The following is a 21,106-nucleotide window of genomic DNA, read 5'->3' as shown; positions in this document are numbered from 1 at the left end:
CATTTTTCACAGAACTAGAACAAATAATTCTAAAATTTGTATGGAAACACAAAAGACCCCAAATACCCAAAATAATTTTGAGAAAGAAGAACAAAGCTGAAGGTACCACACTCCTTGCTTTCACACTACAGTACAAAGCTTCAATAATCAAAACAGTATGATACTGGCACAAAAACATACACATAGATCAATGGAGTAGAATAGAGAGCCCAGAAATAAACCTACACATATATGGTCAATTAATCTATGACAAAGTAGGTAAGAATATACAATGGGGAAAAGACAGCCTCTTCAATAAATGGTGTTGGGAAAACTGAATAGCTACATGCAAAAGAATCAAACCAGACTGACTACTTTCTCACACCATATATAAAAATAAACTCAAAATGGATTAAAGACTTAAATGTAAGACCTGAAACCATAAAACTCTTAGAAGAAAATATAGGCGTATGCTGTTGACATCGGTCTTAGAAATATTTTTTCAGATATGTCTCCTCAGGCAAGGGAAACAAAAGCAAAAATAAACAAACGGGACTACATCAAACGAAAAAGCTTTGTACAGTGAAGGAAACTATCAACAAAACGAAAAGCTGCCTAATGAATAGGAGAAGATATTTGCATATGATATATCTGATAAGGGGTTAATACCCAAAATATACAAAGAACTCATACAATTCAACATCAAAAAAACTCCAAACAACCTGATTTAAAAATGGGCACAGGATCTGAATAGACATTTTTCTAAAGAAGACATACCGAAGGCCAACAGGTACATGAAAAGATGCTCAATAGCACTAATCACCAGGGAAATGCAAATCAAAACCACAATGAAATATCACCTCACACCAGTTAGAATGCGCATCATCAGAAAATCTACAAACAATAAATGTTGGAGAGGGTGTGGAGAAAAGGGAACCCTCTTGTACTGTTGGTGGGAATGTAAATTGATACAGCCGCTATGGAGAACAGTAGGGAGGTTCCTTAAAAAACTAAAAATAGAACTACCATACGACCCAGTAATCCCACTACTGGGCATATACCCTGAGAAAACCATAATTCAAATAGAGTCATGTACCACAATGTTCATTGCAGCACTATTTACAATAGCCAGGATATGGAAGCAACCTAATTGTCCATTGCTAGATGAACGGATAAAGAAGATGTGGTGTATATACACAATGGAATATTACTCAGCTATAAGCTGTGGCATAGCACAGGGAGATCAGCTTGGTGCTTTGTGACCACCTAGAGGGGTGGGATAGGGAGGGCAGGAGGGAGGCTCAAGAGGGAGGGAATATGGGGATATATGTATATATATAGCTGATTCACTTTGTTGTGAAACTAACAGCAGAAACTAGCAAAACATTGTAAAGCAAATATACTCCAATAAAGATATAAAAATTTTTTTTTAATTTTTTTAAAACTTAAAAAAAAACGATTGAAATCTTGCCATTTACGACAACATGGATGGACCTAGAGGGTATTGTGCTAAGTGAAATAAGTCAGATAGAGAAAGACTACCGTATGACTTCACTTAGATGTGGAATCTTAAAAACAAATGAACAATCAATCATAACAAAACAGAAATAGAGTCATAGATACAGATAACAAACAGGTGGTTGCCAGAGGGGAAGGTGGGTTGGGAGGCTGAGTAAAATAGGTGAGGGAGACTAAGGTACAAGCCTTCAGTTACAAAATAAATGAGTCACAGGGAACTAACATAGTGTTGTAGGTCAATTATAGTTCATTTTTTAAAAAGGAAAATAACTTAAATGCCCCCAAATGAGGGTCTAATTGAAGAAATTATATACTTATAGCTTCTAGTCAGAGTTTATAATAACATAAAAAACTTTTAAGATTTTAAATAAGTAAAACAAAACACATAAAATTATATATACAGCATGATCACAAAAATATTTCAAAAATATGCACAGAAGAAAAGACTGGAAGGAAGTACATCAAAATATTGTTGATTACCTTTGGGAGTTAGGACTATTAGTAAATTTTTAATCTTGTAGTTCTTTGACTTTTCCAATTTTTCTATGAGTATTTATTATAAAATATAAACTTTTCAAAAAACTTTTAAAATTTTATTTATTTTTATTTTTATTTTTAAAAAAAGGCAATATAGGAGAGAAGGGCCCATGGCTTCTGCTTACTCCATGTCGTGCTTGGGGGAGACTTGGAGAGGGGACAGGAAGGGAACAGAAGCTCCCAGCTACATCATCCCCTGACCACCAACCCCACAAAATCCAATGATTGAGGTTAGAGCTAGATTACTGCTTTAAAATACAAACACCTCCCCTCAGAGTTAAATTTATTGGTCACTTTAATTTTCCTGCGAAGAACTTTAATCAGAATGTCCAAATTGATTACAGACTCACTAGGATGGGAGTTTTGATTAGAAGAGGGGAAGAAGATGAACTTCTGGAGGTACCAGCAGAGGGAGGGAAGGCTGGTACTTGGGCAGCTGGAGGGAAAGAGGCAACAGAAAGCAAGGTGGGACAAAACTAAAGACAAGCTATCAACTTCGGTTGTCTCTAATTCAAGTCCTTTGGGGGAAAGAAACAGAATATAAATACAATAAATAATACATCAGCAGAGAGACAGTGCCTAGTTTCTGTTAACATGCTTAGTCTCTGAAAGTGTAGTACTGCTATTCAACTTCCTGAGAAGTGAGCTTTGTTTCTAAAAAAAAAAAGCCACTTTCATTCGTAAGAAATAATATGGGACTTTGAACCACTCAACCTAAGAATCTGAACCCGAGATATATCTTTTCCTGGTTTCAGTTAACATTGAATAATGAGATTCCCATAAAGTCACACAGATAAAGTCAGGTTCCCTGAAAGGCTTACAACCAAGAAAAGTTCAATATAATATAGTAATGCAGTCCTTCAATATGTGATTTCTAAAGGGAAGATGAATCTTTGAACGGAGTAAATAATAATATTTTTAAATAGCTCAGAGAAAATTGAAGACTGAAGAAAAGCTTCTCATGGAAACAAAAAAACTAGGAGCAGTAGGGTTATATCTCTGACATAGAGCAAGCATTGCCTAATGACCCCCAATAGTCCTCAAATGTGATATTATGTGGGTCCTATGTCACGAAGGAAAACAGTATTGGATCTGTTTGTTGCGGACCATCTACGATGGGATAGACATCCCTAAAGGCAAGTACACCACTCCTGCTTTCACAGTGTAGGAAAGGAGACAGCAAAATCCTTTAGTTGATAGCCTGGTGAATGCGGTACCACATTTTCTAGTACACAAATAGCTTCCTTCTCCTGCCCAACACTTGAGGAGTCCCAGACAAGACTCAGACAACCCTGGCACTTCTGCTGGAGTTCCTGTTTGGTAAAGTGAAATTAGCAAAGCTTGTTGCTTGGTAACATGTGCTCTATTAAATGCTTGGATCTTGGGTATGATGAAATAGACCAAGTACATCCACTATTTTGGTTTGCTTTTTTTTTTTTTTTTCTTTCTTTCTTGTCACCAAGATCCAAAGGCTAATACCATGCTTCATATCTTTCCAGGTACCCACAACCCCCTAACCAACAGGACACTGGCAAATGCCTTTGAAAGTCAGACTCTTCTCCTGCCAGTAGGTGAGGGAGTTTGGGAGCCTACATACACATTTAGTATGTCACTGAGACTTTAGCAGGCCATAGATTCTCTTGAACTGACTATGATTTATCTATGAATTTATCTTGAAGTTATCCAGAAGAAGTGGGAAGTCATATGATGCTATTCCTAAGAATCTCAGAAGCCTCTGGAGAAAGTCAAGTTTATTTTCTAAATCAAATAGGATTATCTTTTGAAGGAAGTATTCCCTTTAGCTGATCATTTTAAACAGTAATGAATAATTGCATTTGGCCAAATACCAAAACCCAAGATATACAAGGTAAATTCTTTGAAAACAAATATAATCTGATGAGCATTTTTGATAAAATAAATATTTAAACATATTTCCTCACTCTCATTGATGGCTTTCTTATCTCAAGCAACATTTAACACAACAAATCCTTTGGAAAAACAGGATTTCAAAATCAAAATATTATTTAACAAACTACATACATGAGGCACATAAATGAACATGCATTGCTGGTGGGAATATAAAATGGTAAAATTACTTTGGAAATCAGATCGGCAATTTCTTATAAAGTTAAACATGCACTCGCCATATAATATAGCAATCCTACTAGGTATTTACTTAAGAGAAATTAAAATACACATCTACACAAAAGCTTAAACACAAATATTCATAGCAGCTTTATCTGTAATAACCCCCAACCGGAAACAACCCAAATGTCCATCAAAAGGTGAATATACATACAATGAAACACAACTCAGCGATAAAAAGTAATTAAGTACCGATACAGGAAGCAACGTGAATGGATTTCAAGGACATTCTAAGCAAAAGCAACAAGACACAAAAGAGTATATACTGTATGATTTTATCTCAACAGAGTTGATTTTTAAAATAGCATAAATGAAAACTCTTCAAAAGTTGAAAATTTAAAGTTATATCTGCTTAGCAAGTGTAAATATTAAGTATCCTGTGCAAATTGTGTACCAAGATGCAGTCTCTACAATTAGGAAACTACTCTCTTGAAAAAACTAAGCACATAGGAACATATGCATGGTGGAAGGCATTGGGCCCAATGCTATTTGGAGCTGGTATATACAGTTAACCAGGTTCTTTTAAATAGTGCCTACCATGTGGAAGGATTGGCAAAAGGAATAAAAGGAAAGGATTCATTAGGCTGGAAAGAAGACCAATATACACTAGGTTGGTTGGGAGATCTGGGATCAGATCAATGACAAGAAATGATATTCCAGTACATCACCATGAACCCTGGCTTGTCACTGTCCTCTTGTGAGGTGCCTCTCAGTAAGGAGGCCAATTAATCTGGATGCAGCTTGACCTTATCTAAAAACTGGTACCAAATAACTGGGACAAAGAGTAGAAAATGGTATAGGACAAGACGTTCTTCAGATTCCTTGGCCAGACTACAGGGAATCCCTTGCCCTGCGCATCAGTGTGGAAGCTCTCTCATTCTCCTTTCAGCGTTTGGTAAAAAATTCTACTAAGGTTTTAATAAATGCAGGAGATCAGATGAGGAACATATCTGGAATATTTTATTCATCTATATAGCTTTAGAAATTAAAAGATGGGAAAAATAGATAATTGAGTATCTCTCATATACAATCTTAGGATAGGATTCAGAGTACAGTCACACCACACTGGGAAATATTCTGAAATTACTTTTTGAATCAGAGGGATCTAATAATATCACAGTCTTTAAGGAACTGATAATGAAATGTGAAAAACAAGTGTGGAGTGTTGTGGTCATTTCTGGGTGCCACACTTGAAGGATATTGACAAACAAGAGGCTAATGGCCAGGATGGTAACAAAGCCTGGAAACCATCTCAGAGAAAAAAAGACTAGAATGGAAACCTTGAGGAGAAAAGATCTGTCTAGACGTGGTAGCTGTTGCCAAGCATCTGAAAGTCTACATCTATGGGAGAGGTGATAGACTTTGCCTATTTTGTGGCATTCCCTACGACAAATTAAGACCAAAGGATGGAAGACAGACTTTAGTTCAATATCTGGGGGAATTTTTGAATGAGTAGAACTTTCCAATAGTTGACAGGCTCTTTGACTCTCCTTCAGTGAAAATTCAAATAGAAGTAAGTGAAGAATCCAATAGCAGTAAGGGAGTGCTGATCCTTTTATCCTGTCCCTCACATAATTAATAACTGCATATGAGTTTCTAAAACATATTTAACTTCTATTATTTCTTGATTATACAAGTAACAGATATGCCATGTGCAAAAAATTGAAAATACAGACAAGCAAAGGGAAATGCAAATGAAAACAAAATCATGCATCTTCCCATCTCCCAGAGACGTAAACATTTTGGCATATAGCCTTACAGACTTTTTTCTGTTATAGATCCTTATAAAATATATACATATACTTTTTAAAAACAAAAATGAGATCCCATTAATCACACTGCTTTTTTATTTTATGATACAGTGTAAACATCTTTCCATATCAAGTAATATATGACCATGTCATCATTCTTAATGGGTGCAGAGATTTCCATGAAATGAATGTACCGTAATTTGTTTAATCCAATGTTTCCCAAAGGGCATTCTACATAACATCAATTCCACAAGATGACCCTCCAAAAAGAGAACTTAGGTTAAATAGTTTAAATATGCTCCATACCATATCCCCTTTCTTGGGCTTTCACAATGTTAAAGAAATGAATTAACGGAGTTTCCCAAACTTACTTGACCATAGATTCTCCATGGCCTCTCCCTTCTTTAATTCTTCAGGACACTTACTTATTCACATTTTATAAAACACCCTGATAAGTGCTGGCTTAACTGATCCTTTAGTGTTAATACTACGTTTTTTGTTTTTTATACAAAACTTGCCATTTTAACCATTTTTAAGTATACAATTCAGTGGCATTGATTACATTCACAATGTTGTACAACAATTCCCACTATCTATTTCCAAAAGTTTTTCATCATTCCAAACAGATATTCTGTACCCATTAAGGTTAACTCCCCATTCTCCCTCACACCAGCCCCTGGTAACCTGTGATCTACTTTCTGTTTCTACAAATTTGTCTATTCTAAGTAAGTGGCGACATGCAGTATTTATCTTTTCGTGTCTGGCTTATTTCACTTAGCATAATGTTTGCAAGGTTCATCCATGTTGTAGCATGTGTCAGAACTTTATTCCTTTGTGTGGCTAAATAATATTCTGTTGTATGGATATACCACATTTTTATCCATTCATCTGGTGATGGACACAAGTTGCACCTTTTGGCTATTGTGAATGAATAATGCTGCAAGGAACACTGGCATACAAGCACCTGTTTGAGTCTTTGTTTCCAAGGAGTGGAATTATTGGATCATATGATTATTATATGTTTAATATTTTGAGGAACTGCTAAACTGTTTTCCACAGTTGCTGTGTCATTTTACATTCCAACCAGCAATGTGCGAAGGTCCTATTTCTCTGCATCCCCACCAACACTTGCTATCATATGTCTTTTTGATTATAGCCATCCTCATGTATGAAGTGGTATCTCTTTGTGGTTTTGATTTGCATTTCCCTAATAACTAATGATGTTGAACATCTTTTCATGTGCTTATTGACCATTTGTATATCTTCTCTGGAGAAATGTCTATTCATGAGGTCCTTTGCCCATATTTTGATTGGGTTATCTTTTTGTTGCTGAGTTATAGGAATTCTTTATATATTCTGGATTAAACCCTTATCAGATATGATTTACAAATATTTTTTCTTATTCTATAGGTTGTCTTTTCACTGTCTTGTTAATGTTCTTTGATGCACAAAAGTTCTTAATTTTTATAAAGTTCGATTTATCTATTTTTTTCTTTTGTTGCTCATGCTTTTAGTGCTATAGCTAAGAATCCATTGCCAAATCCAAGGTCATAAAGATTTACCCCCTTTTTTTCTAAAAGTTTAATGGTTTTAGGTCTTAATATTTAGGTCGTTGATCCATTTTGAGTTAATTTTTGCATATGGCATAAGGTAGGAATCTAACTTCATTGTTTTGCACGTGGATATTCAGTTGCCCCAGCCCCATTTGTTAAAAACATTAGGTTTTTCACAGTGACAAAGAACATTACAGTAAACATCCATTTCAACCTGTCCTATATTTTTCCCTAAGAAAAGTTCCTATGAGTTGCTATATCAAAAGATGTACACATTTTGAAGGATTTTGATACATACTACCAAACTTCCTCCAGAAAGGACATTAGGAATCTACCACAGTGAATTCAAATACCACTTTCCCCACACTCTTAACAGCCTTGTCTATTATAAAATTTTTTAAATCTCTGCTAATCAATATGGCATGGCAATGTATTCCAAATCAAGTTTAAGGGAGTTTTAGCTGAACTTCCCTTGACAGCCCGAACATGCTAGCCTTAGCACCTTCCTCTCCAAAGACCTCACACTTATGAAAAGATTATCTAAGAATAAGACTTGATGTAAACCACTGCAGAGTTTAATATGTCTAGCTAAGGAAGCAAACTAAACCCTTCCTCTCAGGAAAGCGGGACTAGAAATGAAAAGTATGTTTAGGTTCCTCTGCTGGATAGTGTAATTTCAAAATATTTCTTTCCTCAGCACAAAGCCACAGACCAGCTGTTCGCAACTTTCAAGTGTGTCCTTTTTCATTTGTGTTCAATGGAGAGTTACCAAACACGAGTCATGCCAAAAAATCAACTAAACTGAAATTAGAGGAAGAAATTGTTCTTATAGCCATATAATAATTATCAAGGAAAAAGAAAAGCCTATTTTGTTGGTTGTCTGCTTTTTAGTACTAGCTGAATACTTCCAAATGTGTATTGGGACAGAATTTTTTATAGTTGATGTTGCTTTTGGCCCTGTCTCCTTTGCTTCTTTGAAACAAATATACCAAGTATACCTTTACTTTGTTTTGTCTCAAGCTGTAGTTATAGTAGAAAGAAAATGTTATGATTAGTGTTTTGTCAGTGGCAACTTGTTATTAATATGGAAATCCTTAGAGGATCATCTATCCACACAAAACAAGAAACCAGGGGGAAATTAGCTTTCCACATTTCATCATAAAGCATGCATAATTCATAGAAGAGAGGAAACTATTGATGAGGCTGAACAAAATGAGTTTCTTGTTGCCAGAAAGAATCAAAATATTAGGTACAAAGCTCTCTAATTTCCTAAATATTTTCTTAAGGCCTTCTGAAGTTTAATGTCATCATGACTTTCACTGTCATGCTAGCAAAGATGAAGGCAGATGTTTTTACAGAATCAATAAAATTTTAAGAGGCAGAAGGGATCTTACAAATATCTAGTCCAACTCTATTTTACAGATTGGAAATATGAAACCCAGAGAGGTGACGTGACCTGCCCAAAGTCATACAGAGCTAGTGACAGAGCTGGACCTACAAGTCAGGCTTCCTGACTTCTGTACTCACTAATAATGTAGGCTGTTCCCTCGCCTAAAAGGTTGGTGTGAACCGATGTTACCAATTTGCTTTGCTGTCAGTAATGCCACAGAGATCTCTGATTTCATAAAATAGCTTATTGGGCAATTTATGGGATTCAGTTAATAACTGCATCAGTTTAACACATTTCTTCTGAGAGACTAGGGCCATTGTTTCCCATTATTAAGAAAGTTGAGCAAGTTTCCAAGATTCCTATATTCCTATATGATTCCTATTCCTATTCCTTTCCACCTATACCTTGTGGACATTTGTAAAAACCAATCTTATTTACTCTTGGGTTAAGAAGCACATTTTAAGAAATGCTGTGAGATATCATGGAATTTAAGGGAAAGAAAGCTACCTTTTCACCAGAGTAATCTATTGTTCTCTAGCCTTTTAGAAATGCACAATTTCAACTATCTGAGAGTGAAGTCTACCTATATGATATATTTTTCAAGCTCAACTTTTAAGATTTAAAATACTTAAAAACACTTCAGGCAAATTGTAATTAGTTTTCTCCATAGATACCCAAAGTACCATACATGCATTTTCATCATGGATATTTATATATAGTTGCTTCTAGGTGAATTTTAAAAATTCATTTAGCAGATGAGATTAAATATCCTGTAGTGGGAGTACTAATAATTCAAGGAGCAGGGACAAAGATTAATGCAGAATTAGAATCTTAACTCATGTGCTTTTAATATCTCACTTGATTTGCCTCAGTTCTAAAGAGCCAGTGAAACAGGCCACGTAGATACAAATTCTAACTCCATACCCGTTTTTAATGTAAGAGCTTTCTAATAGTGAGAGTTGTCCAACAATAGAATGAACTGGCCTGTGAGGGAGTTCAGTCAGTCACTTTGAAATCACAAGATTTCAAACTCAGGCTAAAAGGTAATCTGTCTGGAGTTCTTAAAAGGATTCTTGCATTGAGAGGTAGATTAAAAGACTTCTAAAATCCTTTAAGTTCTAAGTTTCTGTGATTTCAATATTGTCTTTCTCTCATACTTTTATAGTACAGAGGTCCTTTCATATGTGTATTTATAGTCATATTATCTTAGACTGCCTTGTACCACTATTTTTGCACTTATGTTATCCTGCTTAAAGATAGCAATGGTATCTCACTCATCTTCATATAACCTACAGTTTTAAGTATAGTTTATGTACACAGAAAGTATTCATTAGATACTTATTGAATATACTTGAAATTACAAGCTTGATTAGTTGACTTAGTCATTATAAATTTTAAGAACCATATTTTTTTCCCTGGTCTGAGAATCTAATTTATAACTGCAGTGAGTTTTCATGTTAGGATGTATCTGAGCGCTGCTCTTTTGTAGGGTTATAAGTAAAATAGGAATACTTGATTGAACACGAACACATATTTAAGGGTTAAAAATGATGCTTTTAAAATATATGAAAAACTATTTCCATTTTCATTTATCCTCTTAGTGACAATGTGAAAACTAGCATATATATACACATATATACATTTATAATATATAGGAAGAAGACATACGAACACTTATATACAATATGATCACCTCTTGTTCTTACATTTTTTTAAAGATGGGTTATAAGATAGACAATTTAAAAAACTAATTTAAGAAAATTGGAACAATCAAAATACCAAAACTATCCTGTTGTGGGTTTAATTGTGTCCCCAAAAAAGATAAATGTTGAATTTCTAACCCTCAGCACCTGTTAATGTGACCTTAGTTGAAAATAGGGTCTCTACAGATATAATCAAGTTAAGATGAGGTCATGCTGGATTAGGGTGGGCCCCAAGTCCAATGACTGATGTCTTTATAAGGCCATGTGAAAACACAGGGACACGGGGAGAACCCCAAGTGATGATGGAGACAGAGACTGGAGTAATATGTCTGCAAGGCAAGGATTTCTGGCAACCACCAGAAGCTAGGAGAAAGACATTAACAGATCCTCCCTTAAAGCCTCCAGAAGGAACCAATGCTGCTGACATCTTGATCTTGGACTTTTGGCCTCCAGGTCTATGAGATAATCCATTTCTGTTGTCTTGGGCTACCCAGTTTGTGGTACTCTGTTATGGCAGCCCTAGGAAACTAATACATGTCCTTCCCTGTGGAAAACTGGCATGACAATTCCTTGGCATGTTTAGGATAACAAAATATAGTCTTTCCATAATTTTAAAAAATCAACCACAAAATACCTCATGTAAAAGTTAGAATTGCTTTGGTCTGAAAATTAATAAATGGAAAATCATTTAAGATATGGAGGCCCCCAATACACAAACTCGAAAGGTAACAGAATGGAAAACCAAGTACAAAGTCCTCAATTCTGAGCATATTATAGTGATTGTGGCATCCTAGGATTCAACTAAAACAATAAAAACTAACCAAATAGAGTGAAAGAAATTGTCTGAGTTGGAAAAAAAAAAGTATATTGAGATGAGATAGTCAAGATTACCAAGATTTATTGATGAAAGTTCCTCACACAAATGAGTAGTAGTCTCACCCCCATTGTTCACTTTATCCACCCTTAGTCTTTGTACTTGATCATTCTGAAAAACTTTTTTTGCTGAAGTGTCGATAGTGCATGGGGACCTTTTTTTCTGTCATTGATCTATAATTGCAGCAAGGAACACCACTGCAATCACACCTCATTCCATGAGGGCCCCCTTATATGTTCACAACTCGTCCACTAAAGTCTGGCAAGAAGCTAAGTAACAAAGGCAATATTGATAGTTCACTTGTCCTTAGCCAATTTGTAGAATCCTATCCCAGTTTCAGGAGACCATATGATTCCAGTCATCTCAGAAATATTCAGTTTCATTTATTCATAGGTGAATAGAATCTCCCCCCACCATATATATACATTCTAATCAATTGCATCAGGGCTATTGTCAAAAAATTCTTGATGCCAATCTTTTTCCCATGTGGAATATACCTACATCAGATTTCCATCATTCTGATTATTTCTAACGACAAGGAAAAACGTTTAATAAATATTTTAGACAGCCATTCCTACCTTCATTAGCTGAGGAAATTTAAACCAATTTTCAACTTCATTTCATGAAGATACATTTCTATTTTTCAAAATGCTAATACTACCCCCAATTACCTAAAGCACTTACTTTATATTTAAAAATTTCAATACATGATTTTTCTTATTTAAAAAATCCTTAAGACTTTTGAATAGAAAATTGGGTTTTAAACAAACCTTTATAGCCCTTTGGGAACAACTGAAAGTGCATGTTTCTTGCAGAAAAGCCCTAACATATTAAGCCTATATTTAATCAAATCAGTAGTCATGATGATGAACAAAAGGTAATTCATAGAAATGTAAAAGACCACAATTTATCCACATTGTCTTTTTTCCACACTTAGAGTACAAAATTGATCAGGGATAATCAGGTTAAGTACAAATTGAGTGAAGCCCCAGTTATATATTATTTTCTTGCTATTCAATTAGCTTCCATTCATCTTGCTTCCCCTACCTATTCTTCCCCAACAAATTAAACATCCAAGGATTCATGTCAAAAATTGGCAATCCTTGGATCAGTACAGTATAACTAGCTTAGTTTTAAAACTGCTTTTGATAGATGATTTTTCCTTACCAAATGGAAACTAGCAATTACTGAAAATATTAAAAACTAGCATAAGTATTCAGTACATAATTTGAAAAATCATTTTACCTGTTGATTAATGGAACAATAATATTTCATTAGAATGTATAATTTTATTTATTTTTTAATTCACATAAATAGATAGAGCTCTCAATTATTTTTTTAAAAAATCAAGGTACAGCATATTTCTATACATTAGCAACTTGAAGATGTATGATTGTATCATCAACATACTTCTTATTTAGAAAACATCTTTGAAAGTATTACTACATTGCTCTTAAGGGCATACCCAGGAATTAGACATGCAAGTTCTATAGATAAACAGAATTCTAGGAAACTGAGAAAAAAAGATAAATAGGAAATAGCCTAAATTATACCACGTACAATCCTGTTATTGCTCCAATGTGTGTGTGTGTATGTGTGTGTGCGTGAGAGAGAGATCAAGCAAGTGCATGTTTGTTTCTCCATTGCTCTATTGGGGAGAGCCTTGGGATAGGTAAACCACTTAGTTAAAAGCTCATCTGCTAGAATGAATAGAGAACTAGAATCAGAAGGCAACACAGGAGAGTTTGTGACAGTGCTGATTTTAGCTGGTGAATTATGAGAAGACCCTGCACTGCTGCTGTTTCTATCAAGAGCATCTGAAGATAGACCAGGAAAAAGAAAATACCACTCATTGATAACAGAATTCAAGAGATCTCTGTGCTTTGTCTACAAATGAATGCAAAATATATGAAGCAAAGAATTGGCATTAGTTACAAGAGCAGTTTCATAAGAGCAGTAAAACAAAACCAACAGTAACAGTAATAAAAATCCATTCACTGTATTTCCCATTTTGATCATTAAAACTTGCTTTACTGGCACACTTTTAAATAATATGCTCAGCCTAACAAAGCACACAAAAATCCAAGATAGAAAAGATGGGGCAGAAGATGACTCTTTTCCAAGCTTGCATTTTTATGTATATCTCTAATACCTCTTAATCTAATGCCAAAACCCCACTTCTAAAAATGTGTCTAATAAATCATCACAGCAAGATCCTTTTTGACCCACCTCCTAGAGTAATGGAAATAAAATTAAAAATAAACAACTGGGACCTAATGAAACTTAAAAGCTTTTGCACAGCAAAGGAAACCATAAAAAAGACGAAAAGACAACCCTCAGAATGGGAGAAAATATTTGCAAACAAAGCAACTGACAAAGGATTAATCTCCAAAACATACAAGCAGTTCATGCAGATCAATATCAAAAAACAAACAACCCAATCTAAAAATGTGCAGAAGACCTAAATAGACATTTCTCCAAAGTAGACATACAGATTGCCGACAAACACATGAAAAGATGCTCAACGTCACAAATCATTAGAGAAATGCAAATCAAAACCACAATGAGGTATCACCCCACACCGGTCAGAATGGCCATCATCAAAAAATCTACAAACAATAAATGCTGGAGAGGGTGTGGAGAAAAGGGAACCCTCTTGCACTGTTGGTGGGAACGTAAAGTGATACAGCCACTATGGAGAACAGTATGGAGGTTCCTTAAAAAACGAAAAATAGAACTACCATACGACCCAGCAATCCCACTTCTGGGCATATACCCTGAGAAAACCATAATTCAAAAAGATACATGTATCACAATGTTTATTGCAGCACTACTTACAATAGCCAGGACATGGAAGCAACCTAAATGTCCATCGACAGATGAATGGATAAAGAAGATGTGGCACGTATATACAATGGAATATTACTCAGCCATAAAAAGGAACAAAATTGAGTTATTTGTAATGAGGTGGATGGACCTAGAGTCTGTCATACAGAGTGAAGCAAGTCAGAAAGAGAAAAACAAATACTGTATGCTAACGCACATACGTGGAATCTAAAAAAACGGTACCAATGAACCTAGTGGCAGGGCAGGAATAAAGACGCAGACGTAGAGAATGGACTTGAGGACATGGGGTGGGGAAGGGAAGCTGGGATGAAGTAAGAGAGTAGCATTGACATATATACGCTACCAAATGTAAAATAGATAGCTAGTGGGAAGCAGCTGCAGAGCACAGGGAGATCAGCTCCGTGTTCTGTGACAACCTAGAGGGATGGGATAGGGAGGGTGGGAGGGAGTCTCAAGAGGGAGGGGATATGGGGATATATGTATACATATAGCTGATTCACTCTGTTGTACAGCAGAAACTAACACACCATTGTAAAGCAATTATACTCTAATAAAGATATAAAATTAAAATGTGTCTACCATATATTAATGTCACACATAAGTGTTGGGGAGAAGAACTAAAGTTAATATTATAGTATCCATTTGGGATATTCGTTTTTTAAAACTTCTAAAAATATTTCATAATACACCATACTTCTGAGTATATACAATAACCAAAGTAGACTTAAAAACCAAGTTAAAAGTGGCCAACGAATGCTTAAAATCTCATGTTAATCCTCACAATACATTCCTATCAGATAGTTGGGTAGTATCAGAAGAAAGCACGTTGGTTGTGTCTTGGAAAAATCTCTTTGGCTGATGTTCAAATGTCATTTCACCTATGACAAAAATGCAGATCAAGGTAGATATATTTTGTCTAACGTGTTTATTATGCTTTTAATTGCAAAAGTAAAACTTGTTCATTGCAATTAATTTATAAAATACAGAAAAACAAAAGGAAAAAATTTTACATCACCATTATCCAGAGATAACCATTTTTCAGTAATTCCTGAATATGTATGTATACATGATTTTTTTAAACAAAATTGGATTTGTACTGTATATAATACTGATATGTAATCTACTTCTTGTTTTTAATGATTACAATTTTTCTCATATTATTAACTAAATTCTACAACATAAGTTTATATAGCTATGTAGTAAGGATGTACCATAATTTAATCTCATTCCTTATTTTAAAACTTTAAGTTACTGCTCTCCTTATTTTGCTAAACATACACAATGAACTAAATAGATCGATTTTTTTTTACAGCATACAATGAACAAAATAAATACATTTTCAAAGATTAGGGAGAAAAACTTAATCTCAAAAAACCACATTGCTATAATCTTCACTTTGAAGTAAATGTTACACATTCATGTGATAACCATGTCTGGATGTGAGTAAAACTGATGATCAAGTCCATAACTTCTAGGGTGGAATATATTTGAATGATAAAACACTAATGCCACCTACTCATTAAAAAATATCCCTAGGAATAGAGATTTCCAGACCTTCCTTAGGAGTATAATCATGGCTCACAAAGCTCGAAAGAGGTCTAGGTATTGTCCCATGCCAGATACACTTACACCATTATGGAAAAACTACTCATCTCTCCTTTTCGGTTTAAATTAAAAACAAGACAAATCAAAACAAATTCATCATAGAAGAAAATTAAAATTTTCTTTGCTAAAATCATTATTACTTGTAAAACAATATTTACAGCTGCCCAATTTCTGTAGATTTCTCAGAATTCCCACTTGAAGCCTTATTTTTTCTTGCTTGTTCCCAATGGAAGTAATTGCTGCTAATCACCATAAAATATGCTTTCATATGCCTGGAGACTCTAACCCTTATCTCTCCTCCACTTTACAGAGAGTCCTCATTCTTTTTTGTTTTTCCCCCCAGGACCTCTTTTTGATTTTTTATACCATCTTTCCCCACACTTCACTTGTATTGTATTAATGTGATAATCGGACATACTTTGTTGTTTCCCAAATAAATATTCATATTCCAAAATATATAAATAAAATTAAATTTCTGTTTAATCTGTTATTACATCTGGAAAGTCAGATAAACTTTGACCAGATCTGTATAGACTATGTTTGGGAGGGTCTGACTTAAAACATATAGACCGTGTGGTACTTATAGAATTTGCTTTGGAGTTCTTAGGGACACCTCAAAGAAATGAGGCAGTCGACTTCCAGAGCAGCTGAAAACCAGGTAGAAGAAGCTCATGTGGAACATGCCACATCCACCAAAACACTGGGTGGAAACCAAGTCTACTATGTCAAAATTGAAATATAAAAACAATTTTTAAAATCATAAATTCTAAGAAAATTCCAGGCATTTTCAATGTCATGAAACATTTTATGTGTTATCTTAAAAGAAGAATTATTTTAATTTAGTAAAACTCTGTCTTTAATTTAAGCGTATTTGATTTTAAATACTCAAATGACCCCCCAACTTCCTAACAGCTCCTCAGCTGCTAATACATTTGAATGTTTTTTTCAACATTAGCCCAAACTTCACAGCACAGGTAAAAGACACTTAAGCTAGGTCATTGATCCATTGTCATAAAACAATGTGCTTAGTTTGTAAAAGAGCATTTTCCAGAACTGATCTCCTCTTAGTCTTAGAATATAACGAGTACACGCTGAGTTAGGTATGTTGTTAGGAAGATTGCCATGAATTCATGCCAAATGCAGGGAACACTGCAGTACATTTCAGTTTCCTTCCCTCTAGTTTTGCTCTCCTCCTTCTCCTTCCCCTACCTCTCCCCCTCCTCCTCCCCTTCCATTTCTTCTTTCTCCTTCTTCTTTTCCATCTTAATGGATTTTTCACAAATATACATTTTTAAGTTTAATCTCCGTTCCCATTTATCCATTTTCCCTCTCTATTATAGTTTAACTTTGTATTAAGCCTATAATTCAGTAGTCATATCAAAAAAAAAGGAAGAAGTACATAGCTTAGTGAGGCAGGGGTGAGAAAGGGGATCCAGAACTGTGGCAGTTTAAAAAAAAAAAAACACTTCTGTTCTTTCCCTGTCCTTTTATTACTGAATAGGTGGATAATTTTCCATATATTTAACCAAACATAACCCCCATAAACAACTGAAACATCAACATACACTTTAGCATATATTTTTAGCGTTGTAAGTGGATCTAATTTGTGTCAACTTATTCATATGATATCAACGTGTACGTGTAGTGGTGGGGCAGGTCAGGGGTTGAGATTCAGGAGAATACTTGATGGCTGAATCACTCTATTTATTCATTCATTCCCCACCTTGTTTCAGAAAGTATTTAAGGCAGCTAGCTTGGCGAATTATATAATGAAAATCATAATAGTTGACTAAACTGGAATTAAATTTTTCAATTCACATTTATATGGCTCTTTATAGCTTTCAAAATGTCTTTACATATAGTTTCATTTCAGTAAAACAAAAGGCCTCTAGTAATTTATCAAATATATTTTAAATAAATAAATCCTTTAAAATGAATTTTTGTATAATCCTTGATTTTATGTGATATCTTATGAAAATAAAGTTATATTTATTTCTGTTAGTAGATAAAAGTACCTTTTCTTTTTAATGGTCCAAGGATACTTGGTCTAACAGTGTTGGTTGGGGCTTTGACTTCTAAAATAAAATTATAATCGTTACAAGAAAACATTTGAACAAGATCAGCTGTGACTATTTCGTTATAACAGATCTAAGGATATACACTAAAAGAGGACTCTATGTAGTATCCCACATCACATGATTTCATTGCTTTTCTCCAAATCTAGGTAAAAACAGGAAAGCCTCAGGACAGAAAACTGTCTTGTAACTTATAAGGATTCAGGATTTTCCCAAGTTGTGGGGAATGAAAGCTAGAAGGACCTGTAGTCCTGGCTGTGACCTGCCTTAAGACAAGGTGAAAATCATGAGTGAATGAGAGGGTACGGTTGTTAAACGTTCATTCGTTCATTCGAGAGTTAGCTCTGATCCTTACGAACAAGCTGGGTCAGAGGAAGGCTATGTTCAGACAGGCTTAATGAATTACTGATTCTTCATATGTTCACATGTTTTCACATGTTCTTAGTTGATTCTTTTCAATAATACAAAATGATAAACCAAAACAATGACATTTTAATTTAGCTAAAAAGACATTACTTGTTTGGTTGTCACAGAACCTGGAGCTTTAATTTTTTTTTTTTTTTTTTTTGGCTGCACCGTGCAGCTTGCAGATCTTAGTTCCCCAACCAGGGATTGAACCCAGTATAACTTTTCTCAGAAAGTAGATCAGTGGTTTCCTAGGGTGGGCAGGGGTGGGGGGGAGGAGATCAAGTGCGAAAGATCACGAGGAAACTGTTCAGAGTGTTGGAACTGTTCTATGTCTTGATTATGGTTACGGTTACAGGATTGTACACATTTACCAAAATTAATCAAATCATATACTTAAAGGCTGGTGACTTTTGTAATATGTAAATAATAGTTTAAGAAATGAAAGGGAAAACTGCCATTTTGAATCAGATATAACTATAGCAAAATGTGTCCCCCAAAAGATTTGGGTGGTGAAACATTGATGTTTTATAAGTATTTCAAGGGACACAGACTTTTAGACACTCCTTTCTTACCTGCTCAGTCGCCCTGGTGAGAGAAGCTGTTGGGGGTGCTAGAATAAAATCAGTGGACTTTGGAGAAGGTGGTTTCTCTCAGTCGTTGTTACTCTTTATAAGCAGTGTCCCCTATTGCTTACTTATCAAGTGCTGAGGGTGATAGCTATGGCACGGGGAAGGGAATCCTTACTGTGTCAGTGGTTGTACCATGGAGCTCTCACCATCCTAAAGCAAGCAGGGAACCCAAGATTCACTTCAATAAGCAAAGGCACCTTTTGCCTTTTGGGAAAGAGAGCTACATGCCGGATAAGGGGCTTCCCTAGCACCCAAAAAAGACCTAGAATGTGACTACTCAATATTGAGCAATACCTAACATATACACAAATCCTAAATTTCAGTCTTTCTCTTTGGGTTTGACCTGTGCTTTGTTATTGAAAACTACAATGCTGTGTCCAGGAAAGGATCAAAAAAGCATTGGTTAGAACTAAGATACAAATGGGACAACAAAAATTAACAGCTATAAAAATGTTTATAGATTTTATGTGGACAAAATCAGGACCACACAATTCAGGATTTTAAAACGTGCTCTTTTCTTCTCCAAGACACAAGTAAAGTTGTATTACATGTTTCTTTCCTCTTTCTAACACACTTGCAGATTTAGTCACTCACACCAACAGTTAAAGTAATTAGAATTGGGTCAGTTAAGGGAATCCAAGAGCCTCTATAAATTGTATTAGCACCAAAACATGAAAAGTGACAGGCTCCAGAGGTTATCTACTCATTCTTCAGGACTTATTCCTAAATCAGGAATAGATGGCCATCTAAGGCGCTCAGGGCTCAAAAGAAAATAAGATGTCACTGCTTCTGCTGAAGACCCATTTCCCGACCTAATAATCCCCAAATCTAGAAACTGACATCTAACCAGAACCTCTTCTACTCAAATTTCAGCTCAGTTCTTATTTTGTCATTATCTGAGATGTCCATGGAAAAGAACCCTAAACATCATTCAACTACCACAACTTAGTAATTATAATATGTACAGGGACATAAAAAAATGTTAGCACGGAATGTAACTACATTCCAAACATGTTTAAATGAAAGGCTGTACGTTAAAATGTTAGTAGGAGTATATGTATTACAGGCATAAAAATGCAGTATTTTCCCAGTAAATCCATGGTCTGTGGTTTAAAACTCTAATATATAGCTAATAAATTACATAGAAGGGAGTGAAATCATTTATCATTTCATCATCTAAGCAATTCAACCAGCACAACTGAACTTTTTTTAGACTCACTAGGACAGAGAGGAAGTTGATCCACAGGAACAGTGGTTTTGTATCAGACAACTATTTACTTTGAACCCCACTCTCAAACAATTAGTTATTTTTATGGGTAAATCATAAACTGTTTCTTAAGAGCAATAAAAAATTATGCAGCATATATAATTTTAGTTTCAAATGAGAGTTTAAATTTCTAGAAATTACAGCAAAACTACATAGTGCCAACATTAAAAATCAGTAAAAATTTCAAATTTTCTACAAAATTGAAGTGCTAATACCATACCATACCATACTTCAAAGTTTCTTTCCAAGATTGACCCATCTGTGTTGCAGTTTGTACCTCCTTACAAAAGAAAAGATATCAGTACTGAAGCTTACCTATCTAAAAAAAAAAGATATAACTGAATGTGATCAGAATAGTAATTCAATGCACACTACTCACCATTCATGCATTGTTTCCCTATTCATTAAATCCATGGCTTCTTCCTGAAAGGTGAGAACGTGAGAATAAACTGAATACCCTGTTCCTATGATTTTACCAAGTTTTACTTCGTTTGGCTGTACATTTATTGTTATTCACTGGGCTATAGTAGAGCTAGAGTATAAACAAATCTCTAAACAAGTGTCTGGTTCTCTACTCTTCATTGTTGCACCTACCGCACCAGAGATCTATTACTTATGCATTATAGTACATTGGATATGCAGGAATTGATTAGATGAAAAACTTTGTACCTTTCTTCATTCAAAAGAGAAAACATCAAACATTAAACATTAAACTATTTTTCCAACCATTAATACTATTATATTAACAAATAGTACTCACAGTCCAACAAACTAAATGTCTTTCAGCATGGGTTTGCTTAAGCAAGTGATGGTACAAGCATTATT

The 21,106-nt window shown here is 34.8% G+C and overlaps 1 protein-coding gene across 1 annotated transcript in view; it reads right to left on the bottom strand.

Moving 5' to 3' along the window:
• LOC137756433 (P2R1A-PPP2R2A-interacting phosphatase regulator 1-like) overlaps positions 1 to 21,106 on the bottom strand; it is a 51,683-nt gene that overhangs the window by 3,792 nt on the left and 26,785 nt on the right. Inside the window, exons 4-9 of the mRNA XM_068532692.1 lie at positions 20,661 to 20,704; positions 19,161 to 19,218; positions 17,918 to 18,050; positions 15,079 to 15,175; positions 14,301 to 14,311; positions 13,129 to 13,267 (exon numbers count right to left, since the gene is read on the bottom strand). Coding sequence (XP_068388793.1) covers positions 13,129 to 13,267; positions 14,301 to 14,311; positions 15,079 to 15,175; positions 17,918 to 18,050; positions 19,161 to 19,218; positions 20,661 to 20,704 — 482 coding nt within the window. The remainder of the gene's footprint in view (positions 1 to 13,128; positions 13,268 to 14,300; positions 14,312 to 15,078; positions 15,176 to 17,917; positions 18,051 to 19,160; positions 19,219 to 20,660; positions 20,705 to 21,106) is intronic.

The sequence above is a fragment of the Eschrichtius robustus genome, chromosome X, assembly GCF_028021215.1.
Source record: "Eschrichtius robustus isolate mEscRob2 chromosome X, mEscRob2.pri, whole genome shotgun sequence".
In the NCBI taxonomy this organism is placed as follows: domain Eukaryota; kingdom Metazoa; phylum Chordata; class Mammalia; order Artiodactyla; family Eschrichtiidae; genus Eschrichtius; species Eschrichtius robustus.
This window is presented reverse-complemented; position numbering and strand designations above follow the sequence as displayed.